At 58.5% G+C, this 14,031-nt stretch overlaps 1 protein-coding gene across 2 annotated transcripts; it reads left to right on the top strand.

Annotated features, from left to right (window-relative positions):
• The first annotated feature begins 4,845 nt into the window (after positions 1-4,845).
• On the top strand, positions 4,846-12,901 carry ARID5A (AT-rich interaction domain 5A). Of its 2 annotated transcripts, none has more exons than XM_006275000.4 (7): positions 4,846-4,941; positions 6,704-6,843; positions 8,976-9,144; positions 9,457-9,509; positions 9,887-9,984; positions 10,375-10,501; positions 10,709-12,901. In XM_006275000.4, exons 1-7 carry the CDS (start codon positions 4,917-4,919, stop codon positions 11,951-11,953), a joined length of 1,857 nt encoding a protein of 618 aa, XP_006275062.1. In that variant the 5' UTR covers positions 4,846-4,916; the 3' UTR covers positions 11,954-12,901. The 2 variants fall into 2 exon arrangements, with proteins under 2 accessions (XP_006275062.1, XP_059586509.1); XM_059730526.1 differs by lacking the exon at positions 4,846-4,941 and adding an exon at positions 5,000-5,233.
• Positions 12,902-14,031: the final 1,130 nt, after the last annotated feature.

Here is a 14,031-nt window from a genome sequence, read left to right as displayed (position 1 = left end):
AGGGAGGGAGGGATGGATGTGTGGGTGGGTAGGTGAATGACTGGATGACTCTGTGACTGGACAGCTGGATCTTCTTGTGATTGGATGGGTGAAAGCATGGTTTGATGGAGGGAAGTGATATATGGGGAAGGGTGTATGGATGGCTGTTCCATGACCTCCCTCTGCTCTCATAACATGGGGCTTGGGAGGGAAACCATCCCTCAGCCACCTGCTTTCCAGGGTGTTTCAGGGACCCAGGCCAGGAGGGCAGAAGTAGGGGCCACACACACTTCCCCAAGGACGGGAGCCCTCCTGAATTGGGGTGCATGTTGTAAGCAGGGGAGCTGATTTCCATGGCTCCTGGGGCTCTTCATCCTCCCTGGCTGCCTGGAGGAAGGGCAGAGCCCCACTCTTCAACATCACAGAGAGAGGGTCAACCCTGTCATGGCCCTGCCAAATTGGCAGCAGCTTTTGACTCAGCCAGAGCATTCAACTGCAGGGAGCCCATGTGGTGACTGTTATGATTCTGTGGAAATATGTATTTTTTATCTCCTTTCTGCGTTTCCCAGTGGTGGATGGATGGATGGATGGATGGATGGATGGATGGATGGATGGATGGATGGATGGATGTGGCATGTGGGAAAGGATGGCTGGGTAGGCAGATGGTATGTCTAAAAATATGGGGTGTTTTGGGGGAAACTTTGAGCCCAGTCTGCCAAGAGCTGTGCCTGGAAGTCCTCTGACAACACTGCTCTTAGTTCGCTGCCTTGGCTAGTCAAAGTGAAGCCATTCAGTTCAAACCCACATCTCATTTGCATGGCTACCTAGAAACACTGGGCTGGAGGGAATAAAGAGGCCAGCCCCCTGATACTATACTGTAGGTGCTAAGTCCAGAAGAGTCACCATGAACATGGGCTGTCCCACAGCCGAATATACTACAAAGCCCCTACCATATCCACTGGAGATTTTGAATAGTTTCCAACAAGCTGTGGGGAGAGGGCCAGAAGGACTTAACTTTGCAGCAGCAGGCTGCCCCCAGCACCCTTCCCTGTCACCAGGAAGGGAGCCCTGCCCAGCCCCTGAGTTCACAGAAGCCACAGACAACAGTTTGCTGTTGTGTATCAGGTACTGAGGGCTCCGGTGGTGCTCACGGGGCCTATCTTTGCCCAGCTGTGGGCCAGTTGGGGCTGGTGTCTCATGGAATTGTAGCACACAGGGCTAGGGAGAGGCCAAACAGTCTTGTTTATGGAGCTGCATTGGCCTGGGCAACTTCAAAGACTTGATGGGCTGCTGTGAAGAAGAGAGAAAGCCCTTTTGAGCATCAGGAAATACTTCTCTATCAGAGCAGCGAGGCAGTAGGATGGATGCCTAGAGGAGCTGCAGCCTCTCCATCACTGGAGAATTCAGAGAGAGGCTGGACAGCCACTGGTCAAGGATGATGTAGGCATAGTGACACCTGTGCTTTGCTATGGGCATTTCCCAGGCTTCTGGGCTTTGCTGGTTGCTCCTTTCCTGCCTTTTTGCTATATGTCTCAAGGGGTTTTCAACCCTCCCTCAGAGGTATTGGGTGTTCACTGCAGCCCAGGCTGGAAATGGTGACAGGGCTGTGCCAGTGCTCCAGCTGGGGCTAAAGCCGGAGGGCCCTGGCTAGCAGGTCTTGACCTTCCGCTCAGGGTGAGTCTGATGCTGCATTGGGGTCGGGAAGAAATTTTACTCCCTGATAAGACTGGTATGGACTGGGGGGCAGGGAGGGTTTGCCTTTCTCTGTAGTGGGGGCACAGCCTCTGCCTGGGACCCCTCAAGTATTTATTAACAACCTGTACAGCACTAGGACGTTGGGTGCTGCAGCCCCCCTCTTTCCCTGTGGCCGATTCAGGTGTGTTGTCTGGTGTTGTGTCAGAGTTACCAGTAGACTTTTGTTGAGTTTAGATGATGGATGTGTCTGGGATGGTTTGGACAGGGCTGATCCCACCTCAGGCAGGGTTAGGACCAGAGGTGACCTCTGCAGGTCTCTTCCAGCCCTACTTCTCTGTGACTCTATGGGTGACTGGAAACCACAGGCCTTTGTACCCACTCTATCCGGACCTCAGCCCCATGGAGAGGGCCCTGCCTTGTGGTGTCCCAACCCCTTCTCCTCCTGAAGTCCATGGGAGCTGAGCAGTGTTGGCCTGGCATGTGATGGAGGAACTGTTGCCTTGCCTTCCACAGATGCCCATGGCTAACCCCGCGTGGTCAATCTGAAACCCACAATGCTCTGACAGTTCCACGCCTGGCTACCTCTGATGCAGGCTGCCATCACTGCTGAGTAGCAGCCACACTCTCCATCGACCCCAATGGGCATTCACCTCCCTGGACATCCCTGCTTCCCCCTCCACCTCTGTCTCTTTTGTTACCACCGGCTCTCAGGTCTCGCTCTGCTGCTCTCCTATCAGTCCCGTCAGGGGATTCTGGGGACAGTTCTTCAGAAAGGAGACTTGAACACAGAGGAGGAAGTTGTAAAAACCAACTGTGGGCTTCTCAGCTTGTTCACATGCCTCTCCCTTCTCTTGTGCTCAGAGCCATTCTCCCTCTTCCTTCAGCCCCTTCCTTCACAACCCAAAAGAGAGGAAATCATGCTGCCTTGCAGCAAAGATTTTGGCAATGATAGTGACACTGCTCTGAAGCTGGAGTCAGTGAAATTGCAGCTGGAAGGGGCAATAAAGCCCCTACACTACCCTCTCTCACCCTGCTGCTGCTGCCTCTCCCTAGCCCTCCCACCCTGCTCCCCTGGGGGTCCTTCTCCAGGCTCCTCACTAGGGCACGTAAGTGTGTGGCAGGGTTTGAGGGCACAAAAGTATCCCGATGCCCCTTTATAAATCCCTGGGGCAGCCACACCTTGAATACTGCACCCAATTCTGGTCCCTACACTTCCAAAAGGAGACAGAAGAACTAGAGAAGGCACAGAGTGCAACAAGGATTTTGCAGCATGGAGGAGCTTCCATATGAGGAGAGACTAATGAGAGAGAGTGAAGTGGATAGATAAATTAGATAGATAGAGTGTGGGGTGGATAGATAGATGCATAAGCAGACTGTGGGGTGGATACATGGACAGGTAGAGTATGGGGTGAATAGATAACTGGATAGGGTGGATAGATGGATAGACAAGAGCGAGGGGTGGTAAATGGCAATTCTTATGTTCTTATGAGTCACTTTCTGGACAACAGAGCCTACGGACTGCTTAAACTGGTGGTTCACAACTTTGACAGGAGTCAAGACACCCCTCGTTAGACCTAACATCCCACCTTGTTAGACTGCAGACTCTGCTTGGACAATGCCAGATATTTGCTTTTGCTTGTTCCTTGATGACAGAACAATCCTGGAGTGATTCTTTGGCAAAGACCTCAGCAAGGTGCCAACAGGGCTTGGATACTTGATTCCTATTGGAAATCTCTGGGTTTCTCTTGTGAATGGTATACAGTGTTAGCACCCTTTAAAGGAATCATGGCAACCCCAGGTGAGAATCACCAGTGTCAGCGTGTTAAGGCCATGTGGAAGCCTGGCTGGTATCGGTGTCCCAGCGCCTGCAGCTCTTCTGAGCAGAGACACCACAGGAGGCAGAACCATGGGGGCACAGTAGTTCCAGCAACATGGACCTGGTCCCACTGCTGTAACCACATGGGTGCAAGGGTTTTACTGCCATACAGGAGGCATGAAACCACTGCCCCAACGGCTCCACCGCCCCTACAGTTCAATGCACCTTCTGTCCACCCAGAGGCTTTGCTGGGCTGCTGTTAAGACAGAGTTTCAATGTAGCTGCAATGGCATGAATGACCAACTTGCAAACTCCTTCTCTCTGTTGGTACGGCCGTTATGGATGCGAATTGAGAGTGTCAGGTTTATTAGCAGCACTGGACTTGCTACTGAGCTAAGAGACTCCATCTGCACCTGTCCGGTCAGTTTTGAGAGTAAGTCATGAGTCTTAATTGAAATAAAGCCCTTTTGCCATGGGAGCGGAAGCTGGAGAGAAAAACCAGATTTATTTACAGGCTCCAATGCTGTCAGTTGGCTCCGTAAGAAGGGCCCGGAAATAGCAGAAAGGGGAATTGAAACAAGGCTGTTAGAGAAAGCTGCTGCTAGAGCCGGTCAGAAGCAGCCAGCCGCGATGTCTTTGGGAGCCCTGGCTGGGCCTCAAAAAGGACTTGGGAAGCCGAGAGTGTCCAGGGGGAGCAGCAGCCAGGATGTTGACAGCCGTGGCAGCAGCAGCGAGCCTGAAAAGTCCATAGCAGTGATTCTCAGCTGGAGGACCCGGGAGACTCCTGGAAGGGGAACTGTCAGGTGTGCAAACGCCTACACAATTCACAAGAAAAATACTGTGATTTCTCATCCACAGTGTCCCAACCCTCCTACCCTACTGGTGTCGTGCTGAGGTCTTTGCCATAGAAGAATGGCTCTAGGACAGTGGTTTTCAACCTGTGGTCTGTGGAGCCCTGTGGGGCTGCAGGCTGTGGCTAAGGGGCCTGCAAAAGATGACCGCAATCAATCAAGAGTATGTGAATATCCACCCTTACAATTCAAATGGGTCTGTGCCTCTGTTTGAAATTCCCAAAGAGGTCCGCAAATGGAAAAAGGTTGAAAACTACTGCTGTAGGATTTTGCCAGCATCAAGAAATGAGTGAAAGTGAAGAGTGGAGGCTGACTGGCGGGGACTGGAGAAGACTGGGACCCTGCTTGGCCGGGGGCGGACACTCGCCCACCGGATCCCGGGTGAGGGACCAGGGCCGTGGATCGCCGTGCCCCTCCAGCAGGGGGCGAAGGTGGGACTACAACTCCCAGGGTGCCCCGGGTCGGGGAGGCGGGGCCCTGCGGAGACGGGCAGCGCGTGTGGCCAATGGGCGGCCGGGGCCGGCGGGGCAGCGCGGCGGCCGGGCGCGGAGCTCAGTCGGGCTCGGGAGCGCTCGATGGAGCGGGCGTCGCGGGGCTGGGGTGAGCGTCGCGCGGGGCTTCGCACGCGGGACATTGCCCACGTAGGGCAGTGCGCCCCCGCTCTTTGCACGCTGGGGCTTGCATGCGCGGGACGCTGTACACGCGGGCACCAAGTTGCACCTCCCGGGGGCGTGTCGCCGAAGCCGGGGCTTCCCGGGCGCATGGCGTGGGCTGCCCGTCTCCCTCCGCTGCCGGGCCTGCCTCAGTTTCCCTGTGTGCAGGAGGCGGGGGGCGCCGCCCTGGCCCCCTTGTGGAGTCCTGGCGGGGGGAGCCCCCCAGCTGCGTCCCGGAGGTGGGGAAGCTCCGTCCCGGTGCCAGGGGGCACCATAGATAGGGCTGGCAGGACTTGCACCCCGTCCCCTCGCCGGGGCTCCGGGGAGGCTGGCGGGGAGAAGGGGCCGTGCCCAGCGGAGGCACATTATGGGGCGGCGGGGCATGGAGCTTCCCGGAATCGGCGTCACGGCCGGTACCGCCCGCGCTGGGCGTGTGCCAGGGCCCGGGGGGCTGCTTGTCTCCCCACTCACACGAGCTGGGCTGGGAGCGCCTGCATCCCCGGGGCGCGGGCAGGCATAAGCATGTGCGTGTCCAGGATACCTGGGTTCCCCACAGGACTTGGCAGCACCTTGGTGCTTGCCATCGGTCCCATCTCTCCCAGCTCAGCTGTGGCTTAGCTCCCCGTGCCTCAGTTTCCCCCACTCCACAGAGTGGGAGCAGTTGTGGGCAAGTGCTCACCATGGGTTTGGTGGCTGAGGCTGTCTTGCCCCCCTCAGGTACGGGCCTGAGCCGCAGAAACATCAGACTCCCTTTCGCTGCCTGCCTGCCTCTAGGAGGTCCGTTTTCCATGGCTGTTAGCTCCATCACCAGACCGGTGCTGGGGACTGCTGCTAATAAGCCAACGTGGAACACGGGGCAGAGGGGCATCACCCCATCTGGCACTTGTCTGGATCCCCCTGTGCCCCCCTGATGTGCTGAGATCTGGGAGGCAAGGGCTGGAGCCTGGGATCTCCCCTCTACCCAGTGCTTGCTGGGAAGGATGGCAGAGATGTCCCATCTGCCGTGGGCGGGGCAGGGCCGGGAACAGGACGTCCTGGGGGCTGGCAAGAGGCCCGTTCTCTGCGGCTCCAAGCCGGGAGGGGGCTGAGTCTGCACGGGGGGGGGGGGAGATGGTGGTGCCCCAGGGCCCATGTGTGAGGGATGGAGGTCTCGGCACTGGTGGGATGTGAGCCAAGTGAGGGTCCCGTGGGGCATCAGCGTCGTGGTGCTCCCCACCCCCATGCCAGGGGGCTATGCAGGGTCTCCTCAGGGGGGCAGGGTCTTGGGGGTGCTGGACAACATCTTGGCATTGTCACAGTGTGGCACCAGGGTCCCCACAGCAGGCCTGAGGCAAAGCTGGGAGGCTCCGTGGCCAAGGGGGGGTACAACTAGGGGACTGTCAGCCGGGGTTGGGATGAGGGGTCTTGGCCAGCTCCAGCTGCTAGAGGCATCTGCCTTGGCCATGCCGGGGCTGCTGAGGCAGCAGGGGGGACATGCGCAGCTCTCCCCCAATTCCAGGAAGCCGCCCTGAAAGTGAAAGTGCAGGGTGCTGTTGATAAATGCAGGAAACGTGTTGGCTACGTAGCCTCATTCTTGGAAAGCCCAGCATGAGCCCTCTCTGCTCCCCACCCCCTGCCAGCTGGCTGGGTGGCCTGAACTGCCCTTGCACTGGGGACAGGCATCTGCCAGGCTCCCTCCTCAGTGGCCTGTCTCCTCTTCCTCCCCACAGCCCCTAGTCCCAAAGGGAAACACCAGAAGAAGGTGCCGCCTGCCATGGAGGAGGAGAGTGTGTCTCAGCCAGGTGCTGCTGATGCTGCTGCACTGGATGCTGAAGAGAACCCAGGTCCCACTGACCCCACACCCCAGGCGGTGAGTGAGATGGGGCACCACATCCCCTTCTGAGGGTCCTGGGATGCGCTCGAGTGCCGGGAGATGAAGAAGTTGTGGGGAGCCATGTCTTCAGCTGCCCCCGCGAGCCGGCATGAGGGCTTGGGGCTAGTCCAGCCTGCATGCACAGCACTTGAACCACTCCAAGCAGGCTCCTACTGGCCTCAGTCTTGGCTGCTTGTCGCCAGCATCCATGACTGGGTCAGGCCAGGGTTGGTCCTGTTCCTTCTGGACTGAGGGGCAGCAGCACAAGTTATGTGTCCCAGGGCGAGCATGGGGGCAGGGGCAGGTGGGTGTTTGTTCCCTGGCCCCCTGTGCCCTCTCCCTGGCATTGAGGCAGGGGAGAGTTGGAGGAGCTCCATGGAGCAGTGGGTTCCAGGCCAGGCTGGGGCTTACAGCTGGGCATGACCCACAGTGTGGAAACCCAGCCCTACACCCTGACATCCAGTGTTGGTAACCCCAAAAGGGGACTGCTGGCTACACACAAGGCCCCCACAGCTCTTCCTGGCTTCTAGTTCCATTGTTGGAGGCTGCTGCCTATGTGGCAGCTGAATGAGTGTGCCAGTCTCTCTCTCACGTGCATAAGTGTGTGTGGGGGGGTCACAGCCATGACAGAGCATCCCATGGTGCCCTGGACCACAGCACAGCCAGGGTGGTGCTGCCCATCACAGCATTAAAGTACATGGGTTCTGGGATGCATGTCAGGTCTTGCCTTGAGGCTGGGAGCTCCCCAGAGCCTCTGTCAGTGGCTGGACCCTAAGCCCCCGGCCGGCACCTTCCATAGGGCCGTGGCCTGGCATGGAGGTGCCACCACTGTGGACATCTAATTGGTTGGATGCCCTGGAGCTGTTATGAGAGGCATCCTTACCTTCAGAACCAGACCCATGGGGTCTTCCTGGCATGTTGTCTCCTAGCATCAGGAAACACATAGGGCCTGAGGGGGGCACTGGTCATCCCTGACCAGTTAGTTGCAGGGTAGAGGGGAGATTTCTCCCCTTCAAGGCCAGGGGCCAGAGCATCTCAGTGCTGAACTCAAGCTGCCTCCACCCCATGGGGCATGAGAGACAGCAGGGGTGGCTGGGCAGGGCCAAAGATATCCAGCAAAGCCAGGCCTGCAGTGGGCAAGATGAGTTTGTTGGGTCTCAGTCCAACTTCTGCCAGGCAAGAGACCCTCTCCATGCCCTACTGGGGCAGGCATACGTGGGCAGGGACTCTGCCAAGGTCCTGGCAGGCTTGGGGAGGAATGGGATAGCAAGCTGGAGATGTGCCCAGCAGCTCTGCCCCCTCTCCCCCCTTCCCCTGCCTGATCTCAACTCTGCTGGGGCTTAAAAAAACAAACCTCCCCCCATCCTCAGAGGCTGGGTCTGTCTCCGCCTGCGGCGAAGAGACACAGAAGAAGTGGCGGAAGAAGAGAAAAAAAAGCAAAGAAAGGGGTCTCCGGAGCCAAGCAGCTGCTTTGCCCTAAAATAGCAGCGAGTTTTCTAACTCCGGAAAGCACAGAGCAAACACGGAGCGGTGTTTTCAGCCCGGCGTGAGGCTGGGGGAGCAGAGAGGGAGCGAGAATCTCGGTCATTCTGTTTTCCTGGAAACAGTTCCCCGTTCGTGCTCCGCTCTGACCAACTTGGCCACCTGCCCGGGTGGGAGGAGCCATGCTGTTTCTGCTAGAGCCGGTTGGGTGCTGTGGGCCATGGGGCTGGGAGAGGGGAAAAGGCCCCAGAGGCATGGGGGTGGGCTCTGGTGATGAGGTAGGACGGCAAAGGCAGTATTGACTTCTGAGGAGCCATGGGACATGTCTTGCCCTGGGAGTCTGGGCTGCCACCTGGGACTTCAGGGTCTTCCAACAGGCTCTCGCCGGTTGGGGCCCAGACTCCTGGGCTCTGTCTCTGGCCGCTCTTGCTGTCAGGGCAATGGGGAACTCGGAGCCTGGACTCCTGGGTTCTCTCTTTCTCTGGCTGCTTTAGGAGTAGGGCAGGCTCTTGTGGTCAGAGCAACGGGGGATTTGGGGCTTGGACTCCTGGGTTCCCCTTGGCTCTGCCAGGACCAGGGCCGAGGTCGCTCCGGCTTTGGCAGCTCCCGGCCCCTGTGGCTGAGCGTGGGGCTGTCTCTTTCTGCAGGCCAGTGGCTCTGAGGGGGAGCAGAGGGACCCCGCAGGGGAGCTGGGCGAGGACGCAGCCTTGAGCGGTGAGAAGGAGGAGGAGCAGGCCTTCCTCGTTGGCCTCTACAAATTCATGAAGGAACGTCGCACGCCCATTGAAAGGATCCCCCACCTCGGCTTTAAGCAGAGTATGTCCCCTGGCACCTCTCGGGGCCTTCCAGAATCCTTTGCTGGTCCCAAATCTGCCAGACTTCTTTACTGACAGCCACAGGTCTGTGTGGCACCTTGCCTGTGCCAGGCTGGCCTGGGCAGGGCCCTGATGTGGCAGCACCCCAGGGAGGGCTGCGGCTGGGTCCTGTGGTCACTGCAACCCCCCAGCATGGCTGAGGTCCCCCAGGCCCACCTGAGCAGGTTGAGGGGGGGCAGTACTCTGGCTAGGGCACGAGGATGGTTCCCCTGGGCCCTGCCCTCACTCTGCTCCCGTCCGTGTGTCTGTCCAGTTAACCTGTGGAAGATCTACAAGGCCGTGGAGAAGCTGGGTGCCTACGAGCTGGTGAGCGGAGGGGAGGGGCCGGGATCACATCCTCTGGGCCTTGTGCCCAGCTGGTGACTGCTTATTCTGGCCCTGGCATAGGGGGCAGCAGAGCTCCAGCCATGGGGCAAGGCAAGGGGAGCTTCTGGGCTCTCCTGGCTTGCTGAGCTGGGCTGGGGCCATGGGGACCAAAGCTTGGAGCCAGATCCCAGCTGATTTTGGCCCCTGGGGATGGGTGGGAGAGCAAGTCAGAACTTGGCAATGCTCCAGCTGCAGGTCTCCTGAGCTGTCATCGCCCTCCAGATCAGGGCTCTGCTCGTCCAGCCATGCCCTAGGGCAGGGGCACATGAGGAAGGCGCTGGGCACATCCTGGGGCCCTCACCTCCCTCCCACCACAGGTCACAGGCAGGCGGCTCTGGAAGAACGTCTATGATGAGCTGGGCGGGAGTCCTGGCAGCACCAGCGCAGCCACCTGCACCCGGCGCCACTATGAGAGGTATGAACCCCTACTGCCCCACGTGCCACCTCACCCATCTACTCCCTTGCTCATGGCCTGGGGGACCCCAGGTCTCAGCTCTAGGCCCTGCCAGTCTCCCTGTTTGTTCTCCATCCATTGAATCTCTGTGCCTCAGTTTCCCCAAGGGTGCAATGAGGGCTGATACGCTGGCCTGGCAGGGAAGTGTGTGACACCCTCAGACCCCATGATGGGACCACTGGCTGCACTCACCAGGATCTAGTGCCACCTCTGGAGTGACCACAGGGCCATGGGCCGCTGTTGTGCGCCGGTTGCCTGGCTTCGTTGCAGCTGCTGCTCTGGCTGGCAGGACCAGGCCCAGTGCTGGCCACGGCTGCAGCCTCCTGATGGCATGTGCTTCTTTCCTGACAGGCTGGTTCTCCCATATGTGCGGCACCTGAAGGGCGAGGATGACAAGCCACTGCCCCCCACCAAGCCCCGGAAACAGTACAAGGTCTCCAAGGAGCCGCGGACCAAGAAGGAGAAGAGCCGGCAGCAGGTGCAATGGTTGGGGGGGGAGAAGCTGACGCGGGCTCATCCCCAGGGTCCCCTCCAGGACCACCCCATGCATGGAGCCTTGGGATCGGGGTGCCAGGAGAACACCAGGGGCAGCAGGGAGAAGGAACAGCTGGCCGCGAGCCTAGGGTGGGAGAGCGGTGGGCCCAGGGGCCGCATCTCACCCATGCCCCAATCCCTCTGGTTGTAGATTCCGCTGGAGAAGACAAAGCTGGATGCTGCCTCCACTCCCCAGCCTGGCAGGGAGGTGGTGCTGGAGCAGAACCAGCCCCGGGATCCCAGTGAGGTGGCCCAGCCCCCCACCAACTGCCATGGCCACTGTGAGGCCCTTGGCTGCTCGGAGGCATACCAGCGTCTCTTCTCCAGCTTCTATTTCAAAGGCAACCACCCCATCATGTCCCCCCTGGCCAAGAAGAAGCTGCTGGCTCAGGTGAGCAAAGCCGAGGCCCTGCACTGCCCCGAGGGCCATTGCCGTGAGGGCTGGATGTCAACTGGCCCCTGCCACAGCCCCGACCACAGTGCTGCCAAGCCCCAACGCCGTGAGGATGGCTGGAGCCCTGGGCCACAGCGGGATGACACCGTGGACCCAGCCCACTCCTGCCCCCCGAGCACAAATGAGGGGGCGCTGAGCCCACAGGCTGAAGAAGGGAGCCTGGGGCGACGCCTCTCACCGGTGCCCACCACCTTCACCGGCTGCTTCCGGGCCTACCGGGGAGAAGTGCTGAAGCCTATGAGTTGCCGCCCACTCCGGGCCCCTGCCGGCTTCCCTGATGCCTCCTTCCTCTGCCAGCCTCCCAGCAAGGACCCACCCCTGTCTGACCACCCACGGGGGGAGCTCAGAGAGCCCCTGGAGGGGACGGGCTTCCGGCAAGGCAGCAAGGCTTTGGCCTTCCCTGCCAGCAAAGCCTGTTGGGTGGCTCCCATAACCAGCTTGGCTAGAGTCAGCCCTCAGCCATCCAAGCCTGGGCAGAGCCCGGGGCTGGGCAAACGTGGGCCAGAAGATGGCAGCTTTGGCCCTGGGAAGAAGCTGAGGGCCGTGTCCCCGTTTGTCAGGGAGGCAGAGCCGCGGGAGGCTTCGCCTGGCCTAGCCAAGCCACAGGCCGTGGCACCTGGCTTTCCCACACTGCTGCCACCACCCGGCCCAGATGCCTACACAGGGACGATGCTGAGGTTTCCACTGAGCTTGGCTGGCTCCAGGGAATCATCGCCACTCACACCATCCCTCAGTCCCTTTGTCATCCCAGCCTTCCCAGGCCCTGTGATCACTGCCTCTGCCCAGGCCTCTGAGCTGTGCCGGCCACTGGCGACCAGCCTGGCACACTACCCCACATCGTATGACAGCTCACAGCGGCACCGCCTCTATCCTGTCGCCACATGGCACAGCCAGCCTGCCTATGCCTCCCCCCACGGCTTCCACCGCCCCACCAAGCTGTAGCCTCTGGCCAAGACATTCTGGGCCAGGACATAGGGGCTTGGTGTGATGTACCAGGCCACCTGGGAACATGTGATCCACCCACATAGGATCCACCATAGCTACGGATCCCACAGTCACGTGACAAAGGGCCAAGGGAAAGCATCACATGATCCGGACCTTGGGACCATGGAACTGTTGGGATCTGATGCTGTCCCCCTTGACAGGGCTCGTGTAGCAATGTGTTATGGGAAGGGGCTTTATATAAAGTCAGAGCATGTTGGAGGGGTCTCACAATCGTGCTGTGGACTTCGGTGATAAACCTGCCTGAGAGGAAGAGAGCCCCTGGGGTCTCCTGGCTCTTGGGAGCCGGTGCAGGGCAGGGGAGGGGAAGGGAAGGGGACCTGTGGCTAAATCAAGTGGAGTTGGGTATGCAAGTGTGTCTGAGTAAGCATGTGTGCGACACTGGTGAGTATGACTGTTTGAGTGTGAGATGGACTGAATGTGTACGTGTCTGTACGAGTGCACATTGTGTGACTGCGTGCTTGTCAGTGTGTGATACACTGAATATGTGTGTGTGCATGATGGACTGAATGCGGGTGTGTCTGCATATATGATAGTACATGCAAGTGTGTGATGGACTGAATGTGTCTGTGTCTGTGTGACTGTTTATGAGCATGTGATGGAGCGAACGTGCATGTGACTGCAAGGGTAGGATTGTGCATATGTATTGTGTGCATGACTGCATGTTTGAGTGTGATGGATTGAATATGCATGTATCTGTATGACTGCATGTTTGTGAGGGTGTGACAGACTGAATGTGTGGGTCTCTGTGCATGCGTGTCTGTGTGTGTGACAGGGTCAGGAACAGGCCCTTTCAAAGGAGGCGGGCGCTCCTATATCATATTGTCTGCAATATAATACACCTTGGTTTTGAAAGGCAGAGCAAAGAATAAAAGATTTTTTCTTGTACCGAGTACTGGAGTAGCAGCAACCAGGGATCCCGGCCTGCTCTGTGTTCTGCTTCTTGGGGATTGCAGCAGGTTTGGCGCTTAGTTTCACCTACCAAATGGCAGCCCTGTGCCCATGTTTCCCGCCTATTCCATGCACCCAGTTTCTAGGGGAAGGGAAAAATCCAGTGCTGCTGAGAGATTGCTACAAGTGATCAACTTTTGGGGCAGGTGTGGCCCATATTAAGCCCTGCCTCTTTCTGCTCTGGCCCTGCCCCCCCAGTAGGCTTCATGTCACAAGGGTGCAGGACTGGATACTACCATGGCTTTTGGTTCTGACAGGATCCCTTTGAGGATATGCCCATCAGGGACCTGGGCAACTAGCAGACAGTGTTAGCTCAAGAGGTGATGTGGTCCTACCACTTTTTTGCCTTGGCTTTCAGCCCATGGGTCTCCTTCTGGTCCTCTGGCATCCCACAGTGCTCTGTGCTCTCTTGTTCCAAGGGGTGTGGAGGGTGAGTAGTCACTAGGGGCCAGTGGCACAGTGCCATGAATGAGGCTTTCCTCTGTTCCTGGGAGACTGCTAAGTGTCCCGCCTTGTGGGGAAAGGCTGAAAAAACGGGGGTGATGTAGCTTGGGGAAATGAAGAGTGAGGCCAATTTGATCACCTTCAAACCCCTGAAGGATGACGACAGAGAAGATGGAGGTGGGCCGCAAGGGACAGGACTAGGAACCATGGCCTCGAGCTGCAGCAGGGGAAACTGAGGCTGGAGATGAGGCACTTTCTGACTACTGGGATCCAGCCTTGGAATGGGCTGCTGGGGGGGGAAATTTCCATTCCCCAGACGTTTTCAAGTGCAGGTTGGATGGACACTTGGATGAACTGCTTTAGGGAAGGCTGATTCTGCCTACAGCAGGGGGCTGGACTGGATGGGACCTTGTAAGGCCCCTTCCAGCCTGATCTTTTTCTAGGTCCCTACTGCATATAAACAGCTAAGGCATGTCTCAGCTGTCCACAATGGCCTTCTGGGACATGGCAAGGGGTTCTGGATGGGAGGAGAGCAGTGGGTGTGCTAGAGCTTGACTCGAGCAAGTGTGGTCAGAGTTAGACTCACAGGGCAGCCAGGCTGGACCAGCCCCATCCAACCCCTG

Source organism: Alligator mississippiensis, chromosome 7 (genome assembly GCF_030867095.1).
Source record: "Alligator mississippiensis isolate rAllMis1 chromosome 7, rAllMis1, whole genome shotgun sequence".
In the NCBI taxonomy this organism is placed as follows: Eukaryota; Metazoa; Chordata; order Crocodylia; family Alligatoridae; genus Alligator; species Alligator mississippiensis.
The sequence above is the reverse complement of the archived record's forward strand: the minus strand, read 5'-3'. Positions and strand labels throughout refer to the sequence as shown.